The sequence below is a fragment of the Propithecus coquereli genome, unplaced genomic scaffold (genome assembly GCF_000956105.1).
Source record: "Propithecus coquereli isolate 6110/MARCELLA unplaced genomic scaffold, Pcoq_1.0 Scaffold235, whole genome shotgun sequence".
NCBI classification, from domain to species: Eukaryota; Metazoa; Chordata; class Mammalia; order Primates; family Indriidae; genus Propithecus; species Propithecus coquereli.
In genome coordinates, this window is record NW_012147897.1 from 5,324,179 (window position 1) to 5,339,112 (window position 14,934).

At 36.8% G+C, this 14,934-nt stretch overlaps 1 protein-coding gene across 1 annotated transcript in view; it reads left to right on the top strand.

The window, feature by feature from the left end:
• Positions 1-14,934, top strand: part of UVRAG (UV radiation resistance associated) — a 286,852-nt gene that overhangs the window by 66,035 nt on the left and 205,883 nt on the right. Inside the window, exon 6 of the mRNA XM_012645741.1 lies at positions 6,085-6,170. Coding sequence (XP_012501195.1) covers positions 6,085-6,170 — 86 coding nt within the window. The remainder of the gene's footprint in view (positions 1-6,084; positions 6,171-14,934) is intronic.

A 14,934-nucleotide genomic window follows, 5' to 3' on the forward strand; every position in this document is an offset into this window, starting at 1 on the left:
CACCGTTAAGCTATTATTTTCAGGATTCCACCTGGGCCTTTTTTCTTCTCATTAACACGTTATATTTGGACGATGCAGATCCCTCCCAAATAAATCTACATCTCCACGTTAGATTTCCATATATCTAGACATGTGTCAAATTGCTTAGATGTTTCAGAGACTTGTATTCTCTACCTGGCCCAAACTGAGCTCCATTCCCCTTCCCCTCTCACAAAACTTCCTCCTGTTGTGTTCCTTAATGGAGTGAATGGTACAACTATCCAACTACTTTCTCAAGACAGAACAGAGTCATCCTGAACCCCTTCCTCTATTTTTCAATCACTACTGATGGTGGCTGCTACATATTTATTTCTCTCCTGATTCTGACATTGTAGTCATATTTACCTTTCTAAAATGTTGATCATGTTCCTCATTTATTCAAATCATGTCAATAGTGTTTGCCCTCAGTAATTAATGGCTTACAAGGTCTTGCTGCTCTTTATTTCTAAACATCCCGCCTTTTTAACACTTTCTTATGCTAAAATTTGTCTGTGTCAGTTTTAGCTTAGACCCCATTTCCATATTGGAAGGTTTTCTGTGACATGCCCCTTAAGTCCCATTTAGATATCCCTTTTATGTGTTCCCATAGCACCTTGCATTTCATTTTCCTCATCATTGACCCATATCCTATTATGTTATGATTGCTGGTTGGCTCATCTCTCTTTCCTACTAAACTGTAAACTGTGTGAAGGCAGAGACAGTGTCTGTCTTCAGTACCCGTTTATCCCTAGTGCTTAGCACTGTGTTTGGCATATAGTAATAATCTAGCAAATATTTACTGAATGAGTGAACAAAGCCTCTGTAGCAGTAGATATTAGAAATTCTATTGGAATACACTACTTGGTTGTCATCAGTAGTATAGCTTGTTACTCTAAATTCTAGTACTCTGTGTCTCAGTGGTTTCTGACCATTTCTGCAGACACCTGACATTTCCAAATTATACTGTAAATGGAACGCTTCATTTTTCTCTCTAGGCTTACTTTCCCTTCCAGTTTTCCATGTCTCTATTAACTATTTTTTCATTTATCCAGCCCTCAAATCTAATAGTTTTGATTTCTTTTTTTTTAATCCATTGTATTCAGTCAGCCACTAGACTCTTTTGAGTCTTTCTTTGAAATAACTCTGGTATCTGTGGCTACTTTCCCATCTCCATTTCCAGAACCCAGGCTCAGACCAGCGTCTCCAAAGGGCTGACTTACTGCAGTGGTTTCCTGGCAGGCCCATGGACTCTAGTCTCTTTGTATCTACTCTGTCTTATGTTGCCTGATTAATCTTGCTAAAGCATACTTTCAGTTTTTATTCTTTTGTTTAAAGGTTGTGTAGAATAAATTTTCATTGTCTGCTACATGTGTCTAAATCTCTGACCTGATTTCCTTCTCTCCATCAGCTCAAATTCAGGCAGGTGTATAGTACTTTTGGTTCTATCTCTGCTTTTATCTCTCCTCCTCTTCCTTTCTCCTTCCCCTCTCCCACTCTCTCCCTACCCTCTTCTTCCCTCTCCCTTCTCTGTTGTTTTTCATTACCATTGCTGTTGGTGCATTCTGAGCTCTCATTATGTCTGTTATGTGTGGATTTTAATAATAGCCTCCTAGCTGGTGTTTGTATATTCTTCCCCCTCCAGTTCATCACATTTGTCAATACCAGAGTAACGTTCCTTAAATGCAGCTCTGATCATTACCCTACACTGTCAGAAACCTTTCATGAGTCCTTAAGTTGTCTTTATTTTTTAGCATGGTATTGAAGGCTTTCTGTGCTCTAGCCCTCCCAGCCTACTTACTCAGCTGTATCTCCCACTACTTCCCTCTCCAGGGTTCCAAATAATTTCTACATCAGTGAAGCTAAACAAATTGGACCACTATTTTCTCTGAATGCAGCTTGTGTTTTCCCACTGTCATGCTTTGGCTAAAGGTGTTCAGTCTGTGTGGGACTTTCCTTCACTGTCATTCAGCTTTTCACTACTAGTTAATCCATCCCAAATACTGCCACCCCTGCAGCCTTTGATGTTCCTGCTTCTCTACTAGATGGAATCTTTACCACATCACAACTCCTGTAGCTTTTGTTTTGATTCAGAGTCTTGCTCTGTCGCCCAGGCTAGAGTGCAGTGGCATCATTGTAGCTCATTGTAACTTCAAACTCCTGGGCTCATGCGATCCTCCTGCCTCAGCCTCCTGAGTAGCTCGGTCTACAGGTGCATGCCACAACACCTGGCTAATTTTTCTGTTTTTAGTAGAGGCAGGGTCTCGCTTTGCTCAGGCTGGTCTCCTGAGCTCAAGTGATCCCCCTACCTTGACCTCCCAGAGTGCTAGGATTACAGGCGTGAGCCACTGTGCCAGGCTTTTTTTTTTTCTTCTTTCTAACCTTTCTTATGCCACCTTTGTCTTATTTACTTCATTTGAAACCATAACTGGGGTTATGTACTTTATGAGAATGGTTGGTAGCAATTGCCTAACACCATCTATGTATGGTGTTCGGTAAACACTGAAATGAGTAAGTATATGTGTAGTGCTGTTTGCGTCATAATCATTTATCCTATCAATTGGATTATTTCTATGATACCTTTTGTAGTTTTAATGAAGTTAGGGATAGTCTTGTGACTGTTGTAGCAGCTAAAAACTCTCAGAATGTACAGTAACATGTTTTGAAAGGTAACTCATCCACTGAGCTAGTACAGGGTAAGCAAACTACAATCCATGTAGTTTGTATGGCCCACAGTTAAGAATAGTTTTTACATTTTTAAAGAATTTGAAAGAAAAAACGAAGAATGTGCGACAGGAATGACATGTGGCCCATAAAGCCTAAAATATTTACTATCTAGCCCTGTATGGAAAAAGTTTTTGCTGATCAGTGATCTAGAAATACACCTGATTTGCCTGTAATTACTCCTGCTCATTGGATAATTGAAATTTTCTATTTCCCTGAATACTTTAATAGGTATTTACCCAGACCAATTGACTGTTCCCTTCCTTGAAGAAGAATTGTTAGGCCTGGCTTCAGAAGAATTTGAGTGACATGTAAATCTCTTCTGGGCTCTTTGGCACTTGGCAGTATCTCACACAGATAACCAGATACAAATGAGTCGTTTCTTTCCAATTATAATCCTTCATCAGAGGTCTGTCGGGATTGAACATCTGGTGAAGTTAGATGTCATTCAGAACAGGGCTCTTAGCATATTTGAAGAATGTTAATTGCTAAGTGATGACTGAAACAGAAGGGCTTAATGTCCTTAAATTGCCTTAAATGTACATGGACTCAGAATTTTGGAATTGGGAAAGGTCTCAGAGATCATCAAGTATAGCACAGTTCTTAAGAACATGGGCTATGGAGCCAGACTGCATGGCTCTTCTACTTAATCCTCTCTGTGTCTCAGTTTCCTCACCTTTAAAGTGGGGATAATAATAGTATCTATTTCACAGGGTTTCGTGAGTATTAAATATGTTAACATTTAACATTAACATTAACATTGGTTAACATTGACGTGTAAAATACAATACTGTGTGACACACTGTAAATGCTCATAAATATTATGCTTGTTTGTATTGCTATCAGTTTTTATTAGTGGTAGTTTCATCTCATTTTATAGTTAAAGAAACTGAGGCCCAGAAGAGTTAAGTGATTTTCCTCACTTATGTGGTAGGCACAGTGAATTAATTCCCAGGATCCTGGCTTTTAGTTGGAATGCTCTTTCCCTGTTATAATGTGTTGCTTTGAGTTATATGTTAGTGGGTGTGGGAGAATTTTTAATAGAAAAAATATTTGATGCTTTTTGCATAAAATAAGAAAAGATAAGTAGAACATCATTAATCATTTCTCCTGAGAATCTTAAATCTACTTACAGTCTTTTATTATTTGGATATTATTAATTTATCGGACTGTCTCTTGTCTCTTTCTTCTTTTTCCTCATCTCCTCTCAAGTTATAGATTATTTCATAGTCATCCCTTTTTTTCAAATTGAGGTGAAATTCACATAACATAAATTAACCATTTTGGAGTGTACAATTTGGTGGCCTTAGGCATATTCACATGTTGTGCAACTACCACCTCTATCAAGTTGCAACTTTGTACCCACTAAGTAGTCATTCTCCATTTTACTGTCCTCCAACCCCCTGGCAAACATAATCTGTTTTCCATCTCTATGGATTTACCTATTTTGGGTATCTCAAATAAATGAAATCATACAGTATGTGACCTTTTTTTCTGGCTTCTTTCACTTAACCTAATGTTTTTGTAGTGCATCCACATGTCATACGCATCAGTACTTCATTCATTTTTTAGGGCTGAGTAATATTCCGTTGTCCAGCATCATAGCTCACTGCAACCTCAGGCTCCTGGGGTTAAGCAATCCTCCAGCCTCAGCCTCCCAGTATGCTCAGTAGCTGGGACTATAGGTATGTGCCACGATGCCCTGCTAATTTTTCTATTTTTTATAGAGACAGGGTCTGGCTTTTGCTCAGTCTGGTCTCAAACTCCTGGCCTCAAGCAGTCCTCCAGGCTTGGCTTCCCAAGGTGATGTGATTACAGGCATGAGCCACCATGTCCGGCCAAACTTAGTTTTAATATGATACAAAAACTTTGCTTCTATGTAGTTCTGTTCACCCACCTTTACGTTATTATTGTCACAGGTTACATCTTTATAATTGCATGCTCATCAAGACAGATTTATAATTGTTTTATGTATTTGTGTGATTGATTGATTTTTAAGTGCTAAACCAAGCAGACATTCTTAGGATACATCCAGTTAATAATGACATATTATTGTTTTATCCTTATAATGTATTGCTGTTTCAATGTGCTAATATTTTGCCAAGGATTTTTGTGTCTCTATTCATGAAGGATGTTGGTCTGTAATTGCCTTCGTGTGTGTGTGTGTGTGTGTGTGTGTGTGTGTGTGTGTGTGTGTGAGAGAGAGAGAGAGAGAGAGAGAGAGAGAGAGAGATGCCTTTGTCAAGTGCTGGTGTCAGTAATGCTGATCTTATGAGTTGGGAATTGTTCCCTTCTCTATTTTCTGAAGGAGTTTGTGTAAAATTGGTATTTCTTAAATGTTTTATAGAATTCATTTGGACATAAAGAATTTTTTTGTGTGTGGGGGAAGATTTTCAATTGCTTATTCACTAAAAAATTAGATACGGGGCTATTTAGATATTGTTTCATAGTGTGTCAATTTTGGCACTTTGTATTTTTTCAAGGAATTTGTCTAATTAATCTTTGTCAAACTTATTAGCATAAATTTGTTCACAATATTCTCCTAAAGTCCATTTAATGTCTGTAGCAACATAACTTTTAATGCTTATACCAGCATTATAGCAAACACTTATATGGTGCTTATTATATACCTTTCATTTTATAAATATTAACTCTTTTAATTCCCACAACACTTTGTCAGGCAAATACTATTATCATCTCCATCTTACAGATGAAGAAACCAAGGTTAAACTAAGAGAGCTTAGGTGGCTTACTTAAGATTACAGAGCTGGTGTGTTAAGGGCTTAAATTGGAGTCCTGGTGGTTTGAGTCCAGAGTCTTTTTTTCTAAATTGCTATGTACTGTTTCTTTCTTAAATGATAGACATATCTATTCTGTTCTTCTTATGGAATTGTGCTATGTTCTCTTTAGAAACTGCCTTTGCTCCTTTGTACCACTGAGTGGAAATATTTTTTTCTGATGTTCCTAATCAGAACTTGGCATGCCCTTTTCCCCCATAAAAACATTACATATGATGGCTAAGCATAGTTGAAATATTATTGTTAATAGTCTTCTTCAGTCACATAATATGTTAAAAAGACTTCTGGAGCTTCTTTGGGAGTTCACCACAATTTATAATGTGAAACATTGTTTCTGTGGGAAACTGTGAGAAGAAATGCATTTAAATTCATTTGCCTGAAAAAGTTAGACTTCATTTGTATGGAAATTATACTTAACTTTTTGGAATCTCTAACAGTTTAAATTTACTTGGGTGTTAATAAGTCATATTTTTAAAAAGACAAGTGTGATTAATTTGTACACAAATTTTGTTTAGTTTTGATGAATTTGTTGATTAATGTCTTTCAGGGTTATTCAAATGCTCAGAAGAACATTCTTCTTCATGTGGACCAGAACTGTGTTCGTAATTCTTATGATGTCTTCTCTTTGCTACGGTAAGAAACTTCTTAGAGTCCTCCTGAATTCTAAAGAATCTTCCTCATTTTGAGTTTGTGACATTTCAATGTGAGAAAATGTGTGGGAGCTTTAGAAGTTGTTATTCAAGCTTAGCATTTTTTAGTGCAAGCTTCATAAATTTTGTAGTTACAGTGATTTAAGTTTATCACTTTTACAGAGTCGTTGGAAAGCCATTTCCTTTCTCTGGACAGTGGGAGAGAGTGTTTGGAAGCCAGTGATCTTGAAACAGGGACATGAGCTATTTTCTGGTCTTCTGTACTCTACAAAATACCAACCAGAGGAGCAAAATTTAGACTTATCAAAGTCTTAACAACCGCAGCATTACTAGAAAAGCCCTCCAACAGCCCCAGACATGGCTTAGAGTTTTAACCTGCTTTTCGTCTTAAAAGAATCATGTTTAGCAAGCCAAAAAAGCTTTGCGTGAATGTAATGCTCAGAATCTTTTAAATGCCTCAGCTCTGTATTTTCGTAATGTCTGGGCTTAATTTTGAAACATTTGAAAATTTGGCTTTAATTTGAAATGTGATAGATCATCAAGGACATTTTCCCAGGGGACAAGCTACCAAAGTAAATGCAATTCAAAATAAACAGTTACACTCAACTTGTGGTCACCCTACTCAGACTGTTCATTGAAATTACATTTTAGCAGTATTTTATAATGTTTACATGACACATGCATAAATTTCAGATATCATCCTCTGTATATCTACTAGAGGAAGAGTCCAGAAGGATGCTAGGAGAAATGGTTATTTTATAAACATTACAAAATTGGCCTTTCTGGCCGGGCGCAGTGGCTCACGCCTGTAATCCTAGCTCTCTGGGAGGCCGAGGCAGGCGGATTGTTTGAGCTCAGGAGTTCGAAACCAGCCTGAGCAAGAGCGAGACCCCGTCTCTACTAAAAATACAAAGAAATTAATTGGACAACTAAAAATACATAGAAAAAAAAATTAGCCGGGCATGGTGGCGCATGCCTGTAGTCCTAGCTACTCAGGAGGCTGAGGCAGAAGGATCGCTTGAGCCCAGGAGTTTGAGGTTGCTGTGAGCTAGGCTGATGCCGTGGCACTCTAGCCCGGGCAACACAGTGAGACTTTGTCTCAAAAAAAAAAAAAATTGGCCTTTCCTTTATGAAACTTGAGATTTATTATATTAAATACATGGTGATACAGAGTTTGGTCACATGGACTGTGTAAATTGCTTCTAAGAAACAATGAATCTGACTAAAGTAACCACATACATTTGATGACTTTTGCTTCTTATCTGAGAGATGCTTTCATCTTGACTGCTTAGAATATGTGACAGAACAGACAGGATTTAGTAATTAGAGGGTAGAGATAGAAAGCGGAAGTTGTCAAAATATTTTTAAGCCTATTCAGTTTGGGATACATTGAGTTTTAAATATTGGATAGAGGAATGTCCAGAAATAGTTTGAAATATTAATAAGCCACTAATATTTCTAGACCTCTGTTTCCCTCAGTAAAAAGAGGGTATAGATACAATAATTTTAAAGATATTTTCTAAGTATGAGATTGTATCATCTTATTAGAGAAACCAGTAGAATTTTTAAAAAATGATAAATCAAGGAGAATAGAATTTGGGGATAGTGCAGCATCATAGAAGCTAGAAGACGGTAGTTTCAAGGAGTGTCGAAAGCTCTGCGATAATACAGAACAGGAACTGAAGAAAGACTGTTGGATCTTGTGAAGCAACATGTATGATAGAAAATGCTTTGGTTGATCTGATGCTGCCTTATCCCTGATTTATCCTAATTCATTTAACCTCTCTGATTCTTCTAAAAAGTTTAAGCAGTGTCGTTACAAATTTGTGTAATTAATGAGCATTTTCACATCTATTATCTTATTCTTATAAGTTTTTTGTGTTCAAACATCAGGGATAATATAATAGCCTTTGTCTTAAGTGTAGAAGCTGAGGCCAGGGGCATTAATTATTTATCTATCTGAAGGCACACGGCAAGAGCCATACTGGAGGTTGTTTTGAACGTTTTCTGACGAGCACATTTTGTAGATCCTTTTAATAGTCTCATGGTCCTAGACTTGTGGTTATAAGGTACATATGACACAATGACTGAGGAAATTTTCTGAAAAACAGTGCCTTACATAAATGCAAAGTTATCAGGCTAATTTGGTAGTTGCTCAATTATTTAACATTGATCTTACGTTGATTTGGCTCTTGGGAGTTTCATATCTAGGATACCTTCCAGGTTTCTCAGGTTTGTCAGTAATTCAAACTGGCGTATTAACAGTGGTCTCCCCATCACCACTGTATGATTCATTTATAGCTAGTAACACAGGTATACCTTTCCTGAACCAGATCAAGTGTTTATCATCCAAATTACCTCAACCCAGGGAGTTACTCTGGAACTGGAAACTTTAAATTGTACTTGTCAGAGTTAATGAGTAAAATGGAACTTTCTATGGTAGTTCTCGCGTACGTTAGTAAAGAGTACCCATCATCTGCTCTATTAAATGATCCTCTTTTCCCACATTGTTTGCCATGATATATGTGAAGTGCTGTTGGGAAACTTAATTTTGTGCCTGTCATGTTAATCTGTTCATAGTTTCTTCTCTAACTCGGGCAACATTGTCCCTGGATGGAATAATTTTTTTTTTTTTTTGAGACAGAGTCTCACTGTGTTGCCTGGGTAGAGTGCCGTGGCGTCATCCTAGCTCACAGCAACCTCAAACTCCTGGGCTCAAGTGATCCTCCTGTCTCAGCCTCCTGAGTAGCTGGGACTACAGCCACCATGCCTGGCTAATTTTTTGTATATATTTTTAGTTGTCCAATTAATTTCTTTCTAATTTTAGTAGAGACGGGGTCTCGCTCTTGCTCAGGCTGGTTTCGAACTCCTGAGCTCAAACAATCCGCCCGCCTCGGCCTCCCAGAGAGCTAGGATTACAGGCGTGAGCCACCGCCCCGGCCTGGAATAATTTTTTAAAATATACCTTTTCTTTTCTTGACACTTTTTTGTCTTTTTAAATTTAATTTAGTGTTTATTTCACTCTTTTGTCCATTTTTAATTGGGTTGTCATTCTGTTACTGATTTGTAAAAGAGTTCTTTATATATTCCAGACATAGTCCTTTGATCGGTGTTTTGCAAATGTTTTCTCCCAGTTGGTGGACTGCTTTTTTCTTTTCTTTTCTTTTTTCTTTTTTTTTTTCTGAGACAGTCTCACTCTGTCACCCAGGCTAGAGTGCAGTGGCATCATTATAACTCACAGCAACCTCAAACTCCTGGGCTCAAGCGATCCTCCTGCATCAACCTCCCAAAGTGCTGAGTTGCTGGGACTACAGGGCGCATGCACTGCTGTGCCTGACTAGTTTTCCTATTTTTAGTAGAGGCGGAGTCTCGCTCTTGCTCAGGCTGGTTTTGCACTTGCTCAGGCTGCTCTTGAACTCCTGAGCTCAACGGGATCTCTCGCCAGGGCCTCCCAGAGTGCTAGGATTACAGGCATGAGCCACTGTGCCAGCCCGCTTTTTTGGTTATAAAATTGCCGCTACTTGATCTGTAATTTTAAGTAAAAACACACAGTCTGAATTCTTTATGATCACTTTATAAAATTCTCAGTGCTGCTTGGAGTCAAAATTAGAACCCAGGTCTCCTGATTCTGTTTTTTGAGAGTATATTTTAGTTAATAACTTTCATTGTACTGTTGTGCCACTAGTATGCATATATTCCCTCTACTTTTTGTGTGGGAGTGTCACAGAAAAATAGGAAATCTTGACTAAGGCAAGGACTTTGGAGCGCCTAAAACCAGGGCATTAAAGCTCCTTTGGATAGATGTGTTGTACCTTTTTATAGGAAAACAATGACTTGGGATTTTACTCAGATACCTTGGCCCACAGTTAAGAATGTAGGCTGATTTCAGTGGTGTCAGCTCTTCCAATTTACATTTGGTATGTGATGATAATTGAACTTTTGCTTCTTAACCCTTGGAAATCCCTGGATTAAGGGTTTGTTTTTAGGTAAACAGACATGTAATTATGAGTCATTTTACTCATTGTTACATTTGATACTTTAGGATGTTCACCACAAGGTGTCAATGTTGTTCTTTAACTGGCATTTGAAATTTTATTTTGTTTTACAGTTTTGGGGTGAGAAAAGTAGGAGACTTTAATGTAATACGAAGCAGTGTTATAAATTATAAGTAAACATTTGTTTTTGGAGGTTAACTTTTAAAAACCTCTACTATTGTTTATTCTAAGTTAAGGAATATAGGCTTATTAGATAGCTTTCAAAATAGGCTTTTTCCTTTAGATTCCATCGGTTTTTTTTTTTTTTTGTTTATCCTGTTGGCAATAGGGAGTTATTGAGTGATTATAAAGAGAAGAGGAATGACATGGTCAGGTTGCAATTTAGAATTCTAACCATGGTGACAGTGTGGAATAGACCTGAGGGATGAGACTGCAAGCAAGGAGTCATCCCTAATCCTGCCTATACTCTGAGAATAAATGATTATTTTTGATGTCATAAAACTAATTTTTTAATGTTTCCTTTCATATTTAATAAGAGGTAGCTCTATTATAGCGAGACAAGTGATAATAATTCTGGATTTCTTTTGGTATAGATTTTTTCCCCTTCCCCCTTTGAAATGTCCTGTTTTTGCCAGTTTAATAAGTGGAAGTACAGTGGAAAAATCGAGGGCTTTGATCCTCCACCTAGGTTCCAGTGCTAAAACTGCCATATGCAGGTAGACTGAATGCAAGACTTTGGGCAATTTACTTAACTTTTATATGCTTCAGCTGACTTTTGTAAAGTGAGGATAGTTTTTGTCTCATACTTTCAGGAATATTGTGAGAATTAAATAAGATAATATATTTGAAAGATCCTAGGATAGTTATTGACATGCAATAAATATTAGTTTTCTTCTTCTTCCTTATTTCCCCCATCTTGGACTTAGCTTTTTCCTCTAAGCCAGTGTTTCTTTTTTAATCACCACTAATTTTTCTACTTTCAGCATAATTTCCCTTTTTCTTCTTGCCATGCTAGTATATATCACCTCTGCTTTCAAAGTTACCTTTGTTAATTCTAAACAGTTGTAATAAAAAAATGTTTTGTGTATGTATTTTCTCCCTGATGACATAGCTTGTTGAATGAAGGGATTATTTCATATGGCTATATTTTCTTCTTTCTTTCTGTCTTAGCAACAATTCTTGGTTAATGTTGGAGTTGCTTTGGCTCCTGTGCTTATTAGGACTCTACTGCATTACTCTTTCTCCCTGCGTACTCATTTCTGTTACCACAGCTGCAACTGACACATCTACATGTGAATCACTCTCAAATCTGTATCTCTAGTTCCTACCACTCTTTTGAATTTCCAATCTGTATTTTCCAGTGACCATTGGACACTTATACTTTCATGTCTTTGAGGACCCTTAACCCTAACATGTCCAGAGCCATACTCATTAGTTTAATCCTCTTCTTCCTTTTCATTTCCCTGGTTTGTCTATTGGTATTATCACCATCCCAGTCTCCCCAGCTGATAATCTTAATCATTTTGGTTTCTTTCATTCTTCTTCCCTCTGTGATGTATATAACTGGCTATAAGTCCTATTGATTCTTTGGTGAAATGTCTCATCTGTCTACCCTTCTCTGTTCTCATCTCTATTTTCCTGGACTATTTCCTGACCTCCTAGCTAGTCTCTCTACTTCCATTAGCACTTAGCCATTCTAAGTGCTTTGTAGTAATTAACTTTTAATTCTTACAAAAACGCTATGTGGTAAAAATTGTTCCTATTCTTATTTACAGATGAGGAAATTGAGGCACAAAGCAGTTAAGTAGTTTACCCAAGGCCTTACTACTAATGTTAAACCTATATTCAAACCCAGGCAGTCTAGCTCCAGAGCCTATCTTCTCAACCAGTATATGTCTATATATCTAATCTACATCTATATCTCTGTATAAAACCAGCCTTATAATCTTTTACACTGCTTTAGTACAATTCATCTACCACACTGCTGCCAGAGTGATCTTTCAAAAGAAAAATCAATTTTGCCACTAATTGGGCTTGGAAATCTTTGAGCTGTCATGTACTGGATAAAGTTTCACACTTCTTAATGTGGTGTTCAAAGGACATTGTTCAAAACACTCTCATAGGTACTATTGTCTTTATTTCAAGTCCTTCCACCTTCTATGTAATTAATAGCTATCATTTATGGAGGATGTTAGGTATTATAATCAGTTCTTCATTGTCTGTTTCTCCCTCCCCTTCTCTCAACACTCCCAACCGGAGAATTCCTTCAGGCAAGAAACTTTGTTTTATTGATCTTTGTGTTAGCCCTATCACAGTGTGTGTCATATATATTAAGCAGGTAATAAATGTTGTTTCTCTTGATCAAATTGAACTGTTGTTCAGGTTATAGAGAACTAAGGTATTGTTATTCCTTATTGGTTTCTTCGGGTTACAGAGGACTAATGTTTTGTTATTCCAATTGGTTTGCATCTGGTAAAATGAAAGTGAAAAAACATTTTTAGGTTAGTATCAAGAAAGTGTTGAAAATGCAGTCAGATCCGTGAACCTTCAGCTGCTTCTTTCCTTCTGCCACTGCCCTCCATGCAACATGTAGTGAGATTTTCAGGATTTTAGAACTTTTAATCCTACTGTTTATGTGGATTTTTCTGGAAGATCTTTTTTTGGCTCTTTGGAAGCAAATTCCCCCTTTCCTGCTTTAATAGAAAATACTTTGACCTATAAAAATTCAATTTTAAAAGGAAAATACTCACAAATAAATTATTCTTTGGGTAATGTTTAGAAAACAGATGGGATGAAAAGTATAAGGGCATAACTATAACCTTTAAATTATGGATGTGATAACCAACTTTTAGGTTGCAGGAAGAGTTTTTTTTCTCCCCACTTAACAAGCTTTCTCTAAGTGGTAATTGCAACTCTATAGAATACAGCTGAGAACCGAGCTGTAAGCAGATGTCACAAAGTTTTTATACTAAAACTCCTATACTTTTCTTTTCATAGTAGAGACTAGGCTCTTACCCAGTTGCATTTTAAATAAGTTAGGAGAGGAATTAAGAGGATTATAATCCATTGAGATAGATACACTGACAGCAAGAAGTGAAAGCTGATAATTTGCTGTGTTTGTGATATACTCTTTGATTCTGGAATATAGCTGAGTGATAAATCATATTAGCTACTGTCCTACTTTTATAGTCACTGTGTTTGGATTCTTACATAGCTCTGTCTCACTATTAGTGTGATAAATGTATGAGTGCAAGTGTCTTTTTTATATATTGATTTATTTTCCCTCGGGTAGATACCTAGAAGTGGGATTGCTTTATCATATGGTAATAATATTTTTAGTAATTTGAGAAATTTTGATACTGTTTTCCATAGAGATTGTGCTAATTTATATTCCTACCAACACTGTATAAGAGTTCCCTTTTATCACATCCTTGCCAATATCTGTTATTTTTTTGTCTTTTTAATAATAGCCATTCAGATTGGTGTATAAGGTGATATCTCAATTTGGTTTAAATTTGCATTTCTCTGATGATCAGTGATGTTGAACATTTTTTTGTCCACATTTTTATTGCAGTCCTATTCACAGTAGCAAAGGTATGGAGTCAACCTAGGTGTCCATCAGCAGAGGATTAGATAAAGAAAATGTGGTATATATACACAACGGAATACTATTTGGCTGTAAAAAAGAATGAAGTCAGGCCTTTTGCATTAGCATGGATGGAACTGGATGCCATTACCTTAAGTGAAACACCTCAGACACAGAAAGACAAATACTACATGTTCTCATTTGTAAGTGGGAGCTAAAAATGCTCTCACTTGTTGGCATTTCTTTGTCTTCTTTTGAAAGATGTCTGTTCATGTTCTTAGCCCACTTTTTAATGGGGTTAATTGGGTTTTTTTGTTGTTATTGAATTATTTGAGTTCTTTGTATATTCTAGTTATTAGTCCCGTGTCAGATGTATAGTTTGCACATATTTTCTCCCATTCTGTAAGTTGTCTGTTCACTCTGTTGATTATTTCTTTTGCCGTGCAGAAGTAGCTAAGTTCTATTTGTTTAATTTTATTTTTGTTCCCTGTGCTTTTGAGGTCTTAGTCATGAGTTCTTTGCTTAGACAATGTCTAGAAGAGTTTTCCCCAGATTTTCTTCTATTATTTTTGTAGGTTCAGGTCTTATATTCAAGTCTTCAATCCATCTTGCATTGATTTTTGTATATGGTAAGAGATAGGAGTCCACCAGTTTCATTCTTCTGCATGTGACAATCCAATTTTCCCAGCACTGTTTATTGAAAAGGTGTTTTTTCTCCAGTGTATGTTCTTGTTGACTTTGTCAAAATCAGTTGGCTGTGAGTACGTGGCTTTATTTCTGGGTGCTCTCTTCTGTTCCGTTGATCTATGTATCTATTTTTATACCAGAACCACGCACTTTTGATAACTATAGCCTAGTAGTATAATTTGAAGTCAAGCAATGTGATGCCTCCAGTTTTGTTCTTTCTGCTCAAGATTGCTTTGGCTATTTGGGCTCTTTTTTTGGTGACATATGAACTTTAGAAAAATTACATCGGTATTTTGATGGGGATTACATTGAACCTGTAAATTGCTTTAGGCAGTATGGTCATTTTAATGGAATTAATTCTTCTGATCCATGAGCATGGGGCATTTTTCCATTTGTTTGTGTCATCTACAATTTCTTTCATCAGTGTTTTATAATTTTCCTTGTAGAGATCTTTCACCTCCTTGGTTAAATACATTCCT